At 41.1% G+C, this 11,638-nt stretch overlaps 2 protein-coding genes across 2 annotated transcripts; both read left to right on the top strand.

Annotated features, from left to right (window-relative positions):
* The first annotated feature begins 902 nt into the window (after nucleotides 1-902).
* slc25a11 (solute carrier family 25 member 11) lies at nucleotides 903-5,918 on the top strand. Its single transcript, XM_008325569.3, has 9 exons — nucleotides 903-1,125; nucleotides 3,348-3,500; nucleotides 3,736-3,853; nucleotides 3,928-4,016; nucleotides 4,151-4,241; nucleotides 4,389-4,479; nucleotides 4,860-4,959; nucleotides 5,057-5,108; nucleotides 5,445-5,918. Exons 1-9 carry the CDS (start codon nucleotides 1,061-1,063, stop codon nucleotides 5,598-5,600), a joined length of 915 nt encoding a protein of 304 aa, XP_008323791.1. The 5' UTR covers nucleotides 903-1,060; the 3' UTR covers nucleotides 5,601-5,918.
* Nucleotides 5,919-8,641: 2,723 nt separating this feature from the next.
* On the top strand, nucleotides 8,642-11,466 carry LOC103389936 (profilin-2). Its single transcript, XM_008325580.3, has 4 exons — nucleotides 8,642-8,800; nucleotides 8,915-9,046; nucleotides 10,757-10,946; nucleotides 11,164-11,466. Exons 2-4 carry the CDS (start codon nucleotides 8,921-8,923, stop codon nucleotides 11,259-11,261), a joined length of 414 nt encoding a protein of 137 aa, XP_008323802.1. The 5' UTR covers nucleotides 8,642-8,800; nucleotides 8,915-8,920; the 3' UTR covers nucleotides 11,262-11,466.
* Nucleotides 11,467-11,638: the final 172 nt, after the last annotated feature.

Raw genomic sequence — 11,638 nt, forward strand, 5'->3', positions numbered from 1 at the left:
CATTTTTCAACACAGTTGTTATTCCTGTGTGATATCAAACCATAACATTTTTTACTAATTCAAATGTCACTTTTATGGTTTGTTGTTGCTCCAAAGCAAAATGATGATATTCAGATGATGTCAGAATTCAAACTTAAAAAGTAAAATTGAACCACACTTTCTTGGGCTAGTCCATGTTGTCAGGCCTGTCTGAACTGTCTATTTATTTATATTTACTTTGTTCAAATATTTATTTTGTTAGGGGTTTTGCTGTTTTCTTGAAGAGACATTTTAAATAGTTTGAGCAGCCTCTATCTAATAAGATATGGAACAAAGATGATGTTTGAGTGGGAGAATGTAGAACAAGTGAATAGTTGACCCTGGTTAGTGTTGACTGGAGGTACGGTGACCAGGTGTCCCTCTTTGCTGAGGACGATACAGCATTTGTTTTTAGTCAGTCATCAAATGGAAATATGTTTCCTCATTCTGATATGTTTGGATATACAAAACCAGAGACGGTTAATAATGACTTGATGAAATGTGCTTTATGAAAAAGAACTATCTCATATTGTTATCTGCGTCATAGTGCTTTATGAAAAATAACTATCTCATATTGTTATCTGCGTCATATTCCTTTAGTGATCTAATTCATGAGACTCTGAAATACGTTGCAAATAAAATTCGTGAAAAATGTTGCGCGTTTTTTTTTTTTTTTCACGCTTTCCATTTTTTAAAAATTATATACTACATTTGAATGCGTCACCAACTCCCTTTTCCATCCTTAGTCCGTGTTTTAACATGTGACAGGATGAAGAAAGATACAATTTAAGATTTCCCAGCTTCTGTGGGAACAGTGAAAGGGCTCACGCCATTTGGGCGTGTTTGTCAGTCTTCGTGCTCCGCCTGCTGCGCTTGTGATTGGTGGGTTGGAGCTTCGTTTCTCCGGACGTGCCCGCTCCACAGAGTCACCTTGCTCCGGCTCCTACCTCTGCAGCTGCTGACCCGGTGAGAGCAGGTGGACCGCCGCTGCCCCACAGCCACACAGCGGCGATACTCGAGACTCTGTGAGCCAAAAGAAAATATGGCGCAGACAAAGCCGAAGACATCGCCAAAGGCCATCAAGTTCCTGTTTGGAGGCTTGGCAGGGTACGTACCGCCGCTAGCTGTCATGCTAACGGCTAATGTCAGTGGCTACCGGGGGGGAAGTCTTAGATACACACAGCTCGTTGTCACGGGAGTAACATCACCGGGAGATTCCGGTGATGTATACAGACTCATGACGAGTGTGTGACGTAACACGTCGACCTAAATGATTTAAAAAGTAGAAGATAAAAGTTAAATACACAGCTTTAACCGTGCACCAATAAATAAAATCACACTTTTCACACCATGGATATATGATGAGGAACGATTAACATAACTATGTTCTTGTACACACGCACAAAGTTGCGTAACAAAGTGAGGTGTATTAAAAAATAAATACATCACAAAATACACCTGCTGTTAATGGAACATGTCATGTTTATTAATATTATTATTATTATTGATTTCAGGGAGCAGCTGGTGACCCCTGTAGAACAACTGTTATTGTTGTTGTTGTTGTTGCTTTGGTTCTAAATTGACCAAGGTGGATTGGGCTAACTGTCATCGCCGTGTTAGGACAAACTGCTAGCATAAGTCAAACTTCAACCTGAAAATAAAACTATACTGTAATTACCTAATTCCAATTACCTTCCACTAAGATAGGAGGAGGACTCGGAGTGACGACACGACTTAGATCAGTGGTTCAGTAACTATTTATACTCTGTCCCACCATGATGACCAACATTAGAATATAGCAGCAGAGGCCTTCACTGTTAGCTTCCACCACACAGGAGAGATGTTTAGAAATGTTTAGAAAGATGTTTATGTCTAAATGTTGTATTAATTGTGCATGGTATATTTCAGATTTATTCAGTTGAAAATGTAAATGTGAAAATATGAATTTTCCCCACGTACCACTGGTACAGTTTGAGAATCACTGACTTAGATGATAAAAAGAGAGAGAGAGAGGGAAAGGGACAGAGAGAAATAAAGCGATGGCTAAAATGACCCAGCGAGGGACAGTGAGCGGTACAGCACAACAGTGTCGAAAAATAGAGCTTGGTTGAGCACTCGTAACTAGATGTTTCCTCGTGTCACAAGGAAAATATTGAAAAAGTTGCTTACTCGTAACTTGGATTTTAGGGGGGTATTCGGGGAGCTGGTATCTCAGGGCTCCCTCTGTACTTTGCACTCTTACCACTAGTTGTGTAAGCTGGCCTCAGTCGTGATCAACCGTGACGTCACGCCTACCACTCATGTGTTACATCATTACCAGCCTGACTGGTGTGTTCTAACAGGAGAGTTATTTGTTTGTGAACTTTGTTCCTCACATTGTGTCCTTAAGATTAATGGAGCTGATTATGAATGATAACCTAAAAGAAACGAACTATGGGAAAATACTCAACAGTTGACCACATACCTTTGGCTGTTTGAAATATATATATATACATATATATGTATATGTATGTATATATATATCTATATATATATATGTATATATATGTGTGTGTGTCTGTATATATATATACATATATATATATATAAAATTATAATATAATAAACAGGAACAGGAATATTATTATTATAAGAGGAAGTTATAATGACGCAGTCAAAAACCAGCTAGCACTAGCACTGACCCCGGACCCGGTCCACTCATGAAAAGTTCACTCATGAAGTCTGTCAGCACTGTCAGTTTCACTGAAATCTATTCTGATCCTCTGCACTTTATTGTGAGTGTTTCTGATCCGCGTTATAAAGATTATTACTTGGATGTTGGAATAAAGCAGTGCGTATGAGAAATGATCCAGCAGTTGACTTAAATGCACTGTGTTTTTATGAGAGAACTTATTTAATATGACAATCTTTCAGTAGACCTGTACATTATCATTTGATGTACACATAAGTGGGGTCAAGTTTAACATTTTATTATGATTTTAATTTGATATTTTATTTTATATTGTGCGTTGTTGGAATGTGCTAAATAAATACTTTCATAATTTTGTATTAGTTTTATTCTTTGAAACATTAATAATAATGTATGCAATATCCTTGATTTTATTGAGGTTTAGTTCACAGTCATAGCCATATTGCTATAATGTTATAATGCATAATGGTACTGATAATTGGCAAAATCATTTCTCTTGGTTTTTCTCATTTTCGGTTTCGGCCAACAATTTTAATTTCTGGTGCATCCCTTATAATATATAAATATATACAGTATATATATATATAATACTGGAGAACAGAATTTATCCAACGGACACAATCTTTTTACTTTGTTCCAGGATGGGTGCAACCGTCTTTGTCCAGCCGTTGGACCTCGTGAAGAACAGGATGCAGCTGAGTGGTCAGGGAACAACAGCGCGGGAATACAAAACGAGTTTCCACGCTTTATTCTCCATCCTGAGGAATGAGGGTGTAGGAGGCATCTACACAGGGTATCTATCAATCACTTCCTCACTTTATCTGTCATGACGTCTTCAAGCCATCAGAAGGAGGCAGTATTGCACCATTTTGAATGTCAGAAACTGTGAAACACAAAGCAAGAAAAGTAGAAAGAAACAAAACATCACTTCCTGTCACCTACATGTCCAATTGACTTAATGTTTGACTTACAGTGTGTATTTTAGTTAGACTTATTTTACCAGTGCACATCCAAATTCTGTGTGTCAGGTTGTCAGCAGGTCTTCTGCGTCAGGCAACCTACACAACGACCAGATTAGGAATCTACACCATCCTGTTTGAGAAGATGACAAGCGCAGACGGACGTCCACCAAACTTCCTCCTCAAGGTTTGTCTTCTGGTCTTCAACCATCCCTGCAAACCATAGTTTTTATGATAGATGGGAAATGTCTCCTCCCACAGGCCCTCATCGGAATGACGGCGGGAGCCACAGGGGCATTTGTTGGGACACCAGCAGAGGTAGCTCTAATCAGGATGACAGCAGATGGACGGTGAGATGGTGGTTGATTGACACTGTGTGTGTGTGTGTGTGTGTGTGTGTGTGTGAGAGAGAGAGAGAGCATTTTCCTGAACATGGAAATGTGTTGTGTTGGTTTTCCTACCCTTTTCGTATATCTTTCCACAGCCTCCCTCCTGACCAGAGGCGGGGCTACCGCAACGTCTTCAATGCCCTCGCTCGCATCACCAAAGAAGAGGGCGTGGTAACACTGTGGAGGGTAAGACATAGTGATGTCGCAATATGACATTAGAGAATTGACAACATCAGTGATTATGCTTCAGTGTTGACCGTTGAACATTTGCTGTTGACCTTTGATCTTTGCTCCAGTGTGTTAAACAGTTGACCCCTGACCTCTGTGTTTCAGGGCTGTATTCCCACCATGGCCCGTGCAGTTGTGGTGAACGCAGCTCAGCTGGCATCGTACTCCCAGTCCAAACAGGCTCTGTTGGACTCAGGTAAACCCATAGACTTACACGGACACACACACACACACACACACACACACACACACACTTACTTAAATCAGACCCTGGTATCCTCAGATCAGAGGGCCTTTGCACAAAACACACCAAACCAGGATAAGGGATTATGCCGGGATATGTTGCTCATTCTGAAATTGATTGCATGAAAGCAGGACAAAGCTAACCTGGGAGTCAGGCTAGGTATATTTTGGCCTTTGTGCAACCAATTAAGTCAAAATGCGTGGATCAGAATAGGTTAAGCCGCTCTTGCTCAGGTGATCTGTATATCTTTTGTGCAATACCCCTCAGATCTTGGTCCTTGATCAGACCAGTGGTCGTGGCAGCGACTACACCCTTTGTCCTTTGTTTTCCAGGCTACTTCAACGACGACATTCTCTGTCACTTCTGTGCCAGTATGATCAGTGGTCTGGTGACCACAGCCGCGTCCATGCCCGTAGACATCGTCAAAACCAGGTGAGAAGACAGAGCAGAAACATGAGAGTGCCCCCTGCTGCCAGCAGCAACAGCCATGTTTTGTCATTGTTAGTGACCTTTCTCTGTCTCTCATCAGGATTCAGAACATGAGGATGATTGACGGGAAACCTGAGTATAAAAATGGTTTGGTGAGTTTATTTGAAATCAGACAGACAGAAAAGAAAAGAAAACCTTAAATAAACAAGAAACTGCCAACAAAGTCTTGTTATCCAAAAAACTCAACAGAGATACACAGTAATGCCCTGGAGAGCATTAAAGTCATGTCAAGTCATTCAAAATATGAAAAAAGATTTTGCATGACAGCCCAGTTAAATAAAAACATTGGCCTAAATCAAGTGAAATTAAATTTCCTAGAAATGGTCATTGGGGAAAACAAAAAACTCAAAACACTGCTGTGGAAACTGACAATATTTGTGCAAACTGCAGTATTATCACTCCTTCATGTGTCTGTGTCTGTCCACCAGGAGGTGCTAATGCGAGTGGTGGGCAAAGAAGGCTTCTTCTCACTGTGGAAGGGTTTCACACCGTACTACGCTCGACTCGGGCCTCACACTGTGCTCACTTTTATCTTCTTGGAGCAGATGAACCGTCTGTACAAGAGCTACGTCCTGGACCGCTGATACACACACACACACACACACACACACACACACACTGCCAGTATCAGTGTTAAAAAACCTGGACTGTACGAGGTTACAAACACACACACTGACATACACTGCCCATTCAGTGTCTCTAATACACACACACACACACACACACACACATGCACTTACACCTGAAGCAGACTTCTTGTGAAGAACAGAACCCTAAACATCATTTCTGATGTTTTATATTGTCACTAAAGATGAGTCTTATTTGTAGAAAAGCTGCATTGTATTCTGGGATTGATGGATGTGTTGCTTTGTGTTTGTGAATAAAACTCTTCCTCTACTCAACGCAGCCTTCCGGTGTGAACTCTGAGCCAGTGCATACAGGAAGTGGATTCACTTCTGTGACAAGGTCAACAACTGTTGAACGTTTGGTTTTGAAAGATTCTACAGTACATTGACACCTCAGCTTGAAGTTTAGCGCCGAAATAGCCAAAAATTGAACAAAACATAGTCCAGAGAAGACTAAATGTTAGCCCCTAAAATTAATCAAGTAATAGCTCGGAGGTAGAATCAAAATACAAAAAAGTAAGCACGAAAGAGGTACAGAAAATACGAAAGAAAATTAAATGTTATAGAATAGTTGGTCTTGCTGTGAAAACTAAATGTTGCTAAATGCTAAGAATACCAAAGTTGGCTAATAAAATAATAATAATAACTAAAGGTTAGGAATTGTTGGAAAAACACTCCTCCTCAGTTACCCAGTAGGGGGAACAGTCAGGATTGACCCTTGTATTTAAGTATTCAGTTCATGAATTCCTTTTTAAACATCACTTGTATTTGAATCTGGAGTTAGGATTAGAATTAAAAAACATTTGAAAAACCTGTTCCGATCCACAGTCCCTGTTGAAAATCATTGATATAACAACTAGAGCACGGCGGTCGCAGTCTCGACACAAAGACGTGACATTGTGACATCTTTGTTTGAAAACCTTCATTGGCGTTCAACACAAACACAACAAATGAATCCAACAGCACCCCGTGTGTTCCCTACCAGCTTATTTTTTCAATGAACTTCAGTATCATAAAATTACTGAAAAAAAAATTAAAATGAGTTTTAGTTGCAAAACAAAATGTGGCAAAATGGCAACAAAAAAACTGCATTTTAAATATTTCCTTATGCTTGCTCTTTGTGCGGTAGGTGCTAACGGTTGAGTTATAATTGCCAGATCGACATGTGGTGCCCTATAGTGTGTCAACACTGATAAGTCTAATGATAACCTCGTTATGTTTCTAAAATACAGGATGTCGGAATTCAAAAATGTCACAACAAAAAGTGAACATCGCCTCAAGCTACTGTTTTTTTGTTTTTTTGCGAACATGTTGACGTGTTATTCTTGTTTATTTAATTAGGAACAAGTGTTTGTGCTTGTGAGAATAACACAAGTTTGATTTTGCTACAGGATGTAACTGTCGCTAACAGGAAGTGGGTATAGTTGGTTAAGAGTTTCAGGTTTGTCGTTCACAAGTGTTTTGCATGCTGTTGTGTTTTCGTCTTTGAGTGTGTTTGGTTACAGTCACACATACTGGGTTATTGAAGCTTCAGTATGTGACAAACCCGCACCACTTCCTCTTCACTCGCTCGCCCGCCTCCACTTTTTTTGTCTTGACTGTGCATTGGGCGTGCTCGTGCAAATGTGTTCTGCTTAAACCTCCATAAAAGGCAGCTTAATTTAAGACGGAAGTTGCATCGGAATCTTCCGTTAGCCCTGTTTGAAGGCCATGTCCTCCATTCAGAACCTAATTGAGAAATGTAACATTTTAGTGATGCAGCAGTGGTTATTATCCATCACTGAGAATAGGAAGTGACGACAATAAACAAATCTGACTTGTGCGACATTAAATGTTCTCCCCAGCATACTGTATATCTGTGACCACATTATTCATTTGAAGACAGATTATTAAATAGACAATGAGAAGGTCACACACACTTTTACTGGAAACAGAACACTGTGTAAAAGAACTCCAGTTCTGCCTTTTAACTTCCTGTTTCTAAAAACTTGGTGAAAACTATTTCTCGCCTGCGTGTGTGTGTGCGCGTGTGTGGGTGAGTGTGTGTGCTCCTCTTCCCCTGGGCTATGCATACTGTAGATGATGACTTGTAGAAACTCGTTTATCTCAGCCACTGCAAAACCTTCACACACACACACACACACACACACTTGATGATCCTGCATGCTTTAGATACTCGGATTTTCAGAGGTCCGAGGTCATTGTCCTCTCTCGACATGTGATTATGTTCATTTTCTACTACTTTTAAACTAAAGAAGCTGATTGGATTAGCGTTGGTTATGCCAACCGTTACCTGCTTCTAGCAAACTGTACCAAGCACTGCAGGAAGTCCCGTTACCTGCTTCTAGCAAACTGTACCAGTGCAGTGTTAGCTGATTAATGACAAACATGAACATGAGTGGCTCAAGCTCTGGCTTTACATTTGGTCTTGGACCTGCCGAAGTTGCAGCTAACAGCCGACATGTTGGCTGAAAACACTGTTGACACACGGGCTTGTTGTAATAGTGGATACATTTGAATCACAGTGACTGGCTCTTGTTGTTGACTTTAAACATTGATGACACAATGACAGGAAATAAAATGTTGTTGTGTTGGCAAATACGGGAGCTGACAACTGTCAATATTCATGCTACCACAACCGGCTAGCTTTAAGGCTAAAATCAACCACTGAAAATGGGTAACTTCAGGCTAATCCTTCCTCACAAATTCCCTGTTTTAAGAGTTAGTAATTTCTCAAAAGGTTCAAATCGGACTTTTTTTATTCTGCTGTCCTCAGTGGCTGGGTCTCCATATTCTTTAGAGGGAAGGGGCTCTGACAGTAGTGCATTCTGGAACCATTCTCCTGTTGTCCACAGGTCTGAACTGGTTTAGGTATGTGTGTGTCCGTGTGTGTGTGTGTGTGTGAGAGAGAGAGAGAGAGAGAGAACATACTTCCTTATTCTTGACTTCCCAGGTAAAAGAGAGAGAGATGGGTGAGAGACACTAAGATTACGTGAGTCGGAGAGAGAGAGAGCGAGAGAGGCAGGAAGCTGCCTGCAGCCAGGGAGTGGCTGTTGGTATAAAAGGCGTTGTGTCTTCCTCCTTTCTGCGTTTGACTTCCCACTCCATCCGTCTGTTTGTCTCTCACTCTTCTCATCCCTGAGAGTCTATCTGCACAGGTAAGTTGACGTGGTCACGACACCTCACTCACGCACACACTGAATACACCGAGAGGCAGGAGCTGGCAGTAACAAAGTGTGTTGTTGTATGTTTTTGTGCTTTTTGTGTCATAGAACGAGATGTCTTGGCAGAGTTACATCGATAATCTGGTGAAAACTGGTGACATCGATGAAGCTGCCATCGTTGGGTATCAGTGCAATGCAGAAGGTATATGGGCAGCCACGGAAGGCTACAAAAACATTACGGTAATGCCTAAGACTCATACACACACAAATACACACACACACACAGACACTCACCCATACCAAAACAATGGCAACTCCAACGAAGATGTCACTCTGCCTCATGTCAGGCCTTGACACTTCCTACTCTAGACTGTGATGGTAGTTACTCATCTGGAAGCAAAAGAAAAATCTAATAGTTGTTATTATTTTATTTATGTTAAAAATACAGTTGATATCATGCAGCGCAGCAGCACCACAGCGCCATCTCTGAGCTTGTCACTGTACAACAGATGTTAGCAAATGTTTCTGATGTCGGAAAGTTTTCCAGTCTTCTCTTCTTCTTCTTCTTCTTCGTCCAAGTTGGTTTGGGCGTGATTAGTGACTTGCCCTGCTGGTTTCCCGCTCTGTCAAAGCAGAGGGGCGGAGCTTGAGGTTGCTAATGTGCTCAAGCGCTGCAGGGCAAATAAATTGGAGCCGGTGGTGCAGGTTGGGACTGAAACTCAAGTGTCGGACTGCTGGCCATTTGTCAGTGTAACGTGTGTAGATTGAAAAAAAGTTTTCAGCAAGATGTTGTGCGTCTTTTCTGGTCGACTGTGGTTTTCGTCCATGCAGCTGAGTATCATTTAAATGACCTTATAAGGAAAAGAGCTGCTGAGACAGGAAGTGGTGAAGATCACTTCTCCTTCTGCGTGTGTCTGCTTGTCTTTACTATTACACAATGAAAGCACTGAAGGTGTGTAACACACACACACAGTGGCAGTTGTAGGTCCCCAGACCCAAACACACACACACACACGTCTGTCCACGTTGGTCCATCTCTTTGAGGTCTAAGACTCTAGTCTTCACAAATGCAGGCAAACAAGTAAACTGAGACACACCTCAGCTTGGTCCCGATTGGCTGGCTGATTTGAGGAAGTGTTTCTTTCGTGTGCTGGTTCTTGACTCGTGTCTGTCATGTCTTAACTCGTCCTGCACACATTCCTCTACACTGCTTTTCCATGTACATACCTGCTACATCTCTCCACTCTTAACATTTACTTTATTTTAAAATATTAAAGAAAATAACAGATTGCCCTGTCCTGTTTAGATAACCAGTCAGATCACTTTTGTATTTGGCTACTGCCTTTTTGAGACTTTTACTGTAGTAAAGTACCTGGTCAGTGGTGTCAGTACATATTCCAAAGTAGTGCAAGTTAGTCCAGGTCATCAGTGATAGCATTTGTACTGGTATTAAAAATACTTTGAAAATCGACAGTACTTTCAAGTGGTATATCGTGAACTTCACAGGAGATAGTGGAGGAGCCTGGCAGTATGTGGGTATTTTAAAGCGAGGCAGCAGTGCTGACACTGGTAAGAATGTAGTGTCACTTTTTCCACGGTCTCCTTACTCTTTGACTTAACAGCATCTTTTTAGTAACTTTGATAGTCTATCAGCAACATGGTGCTCCGACAGTGACATATTAGCAGACTCTTCCAGTGCTGTATTAGTACTTTCAGAGTTTAACAGTACGCACACCGTAACAGTGTCACATGAACAGGCAGCAAAAGTCAAACCAGTCCAACCAGTGCAGCTGAAACTCCACCCAAACAGAGGAGGACATTGTTTTTGTCCCCATTGCTGCGTCACTGTTTTCAGACATTTCTTGAACAAATATGTTTATGTATATGTATAAAAACACAGGTCTGAGAGTAGAAATGTAGACCTCAGTTTCTTCCTCTATCTTTTTTCAGGTAGACGAGATCAAACGACTTGCAGGTACCCGCACCGACTTTGGTGCATCTGGTCCTTGCGTCGGTGGGATGAAGTGTCGTATGCTTAGGGACAATCTTGATGATGAAGGTTTACATAGCATGCAGCTGAAGACGGTTGCAGACGGCAGTGGAAATGCATACATGGTTTGCATTGGCAAGACATGTAAATGTGAGTGTACCCATGGACATGCTAACTGGCATCACATCACACTGTTAGCGCCCAGACGTTGAAGCTTGTGTAGCACACTTGTGTAGTATGAAGTGAAATCACCTGCTCTGTGTGTACTTTTTTTTTTGTGTACGTTTTCCTCAAAAGTCAATATTTAATTGTGTTAACATGCCTCACTGACCAACATTTAAATCAACAACTCTTTGTGTTTCCTCAGCTTTTGTCATTGCCAAAGGAAAAAAAGACGCACAAGGTGGAAATGTAAATCAAGCAGTGTGCTCTATTGTTGAATATCTGAGGAAAAACAACTCTTAACACAAGACGACTGGCACCTGAAAAACCAAAATGTCTCCAAGCTCTTCTCCGTGTGTACCCCTAGCCGAGTGATTTTCTAAAATTATGAAAACGTTGTGTACACACCTCAAGCCTATCAAGTGTTTGTATATTTCACTGTATGGATTTGGACTCAGCATCTAATCACAGTAAAGGAAAAATAAATATCAATCTTTTAACAACAGCATCAAACGGTGTCTGTGTTTAATGGCATTTCACATTGTCACTGAAATTTACAGGGTGGTCAACATAAAATCAGTACAATGATATGCTGTCCTGTAAACCACAATTCAAATCCTTCTCACAATGGGGTCCATAGGTGTGAAGCTTCGTCCATATATATATAATTATATATATAT

This window comes from Cynoglossus semilaevis, chromosome 1 (genome assembly GCF_000523025.1).
Source record: "Cynoglossus semilaevis isolate Cse_v1.0 chromosome 1, Cse_v1.0, whole genome shotgun sequence".
In the NCBI taxonomy this organism is placed as follows: Eukaryota; Metazoa; Chordata; class Actinopteri; order Pleuronectiformes; family Cynoglossidae; genus Cynoglossus; species Cynoglossus semilaevis.

What these genes read in the sequence shown, in the direction of transcription:
- slc25a11 (XM_008325569.3), top strand. Translation starts at nt 1,061, where the DNA reads ATGGCGCAGACAAAGCCGAAGACATCGCCAAAGGCCATCAAGTTCCTG. An exon ending in GTAGGAGGCATCTACACAGG is followed by an intron (nt 3,501 to 3,735) that starts GTATCTATCAAT and finishes TCTGTGTGTCAG; the next exon opens with GTTGTCAGCAGGTCTTCTGC. An exon ending in GTAGACATCGTCAAAACCAG is followed by an intron (nt 4,960 to 5,056) that starts GTGAGAAGACAG and finishes GTCTCTCATCAG; the next exon opens with GATTCAGAACATGAGGATGA.
- LOC103389936 (XM_008325580.3), top strand. Translation starts at nt 8,921, where the DNA reads ATGTCTTGGCAGAGTTACATCGATAATCTGGTGAAAACTGGTGACATC. An exon ending in AAGGCTACAAAAACATTACG is followed by an intron (nt 9,047 to 10,756) that starts GTAATGCCTAAG and finishes ATCTTTTTTCAG; the next exon opens with GTAGACGAGATCAAACGACT. An exon ending in CATTGGCAAGACATGTAAAT is followed by an intron (nt 10,947 to 11,163) that starts GTGAGTGTACCC and finishes GTGTTTCCTCAG; the next exon opens with CTTTTGTCATTGCCAAAGGA.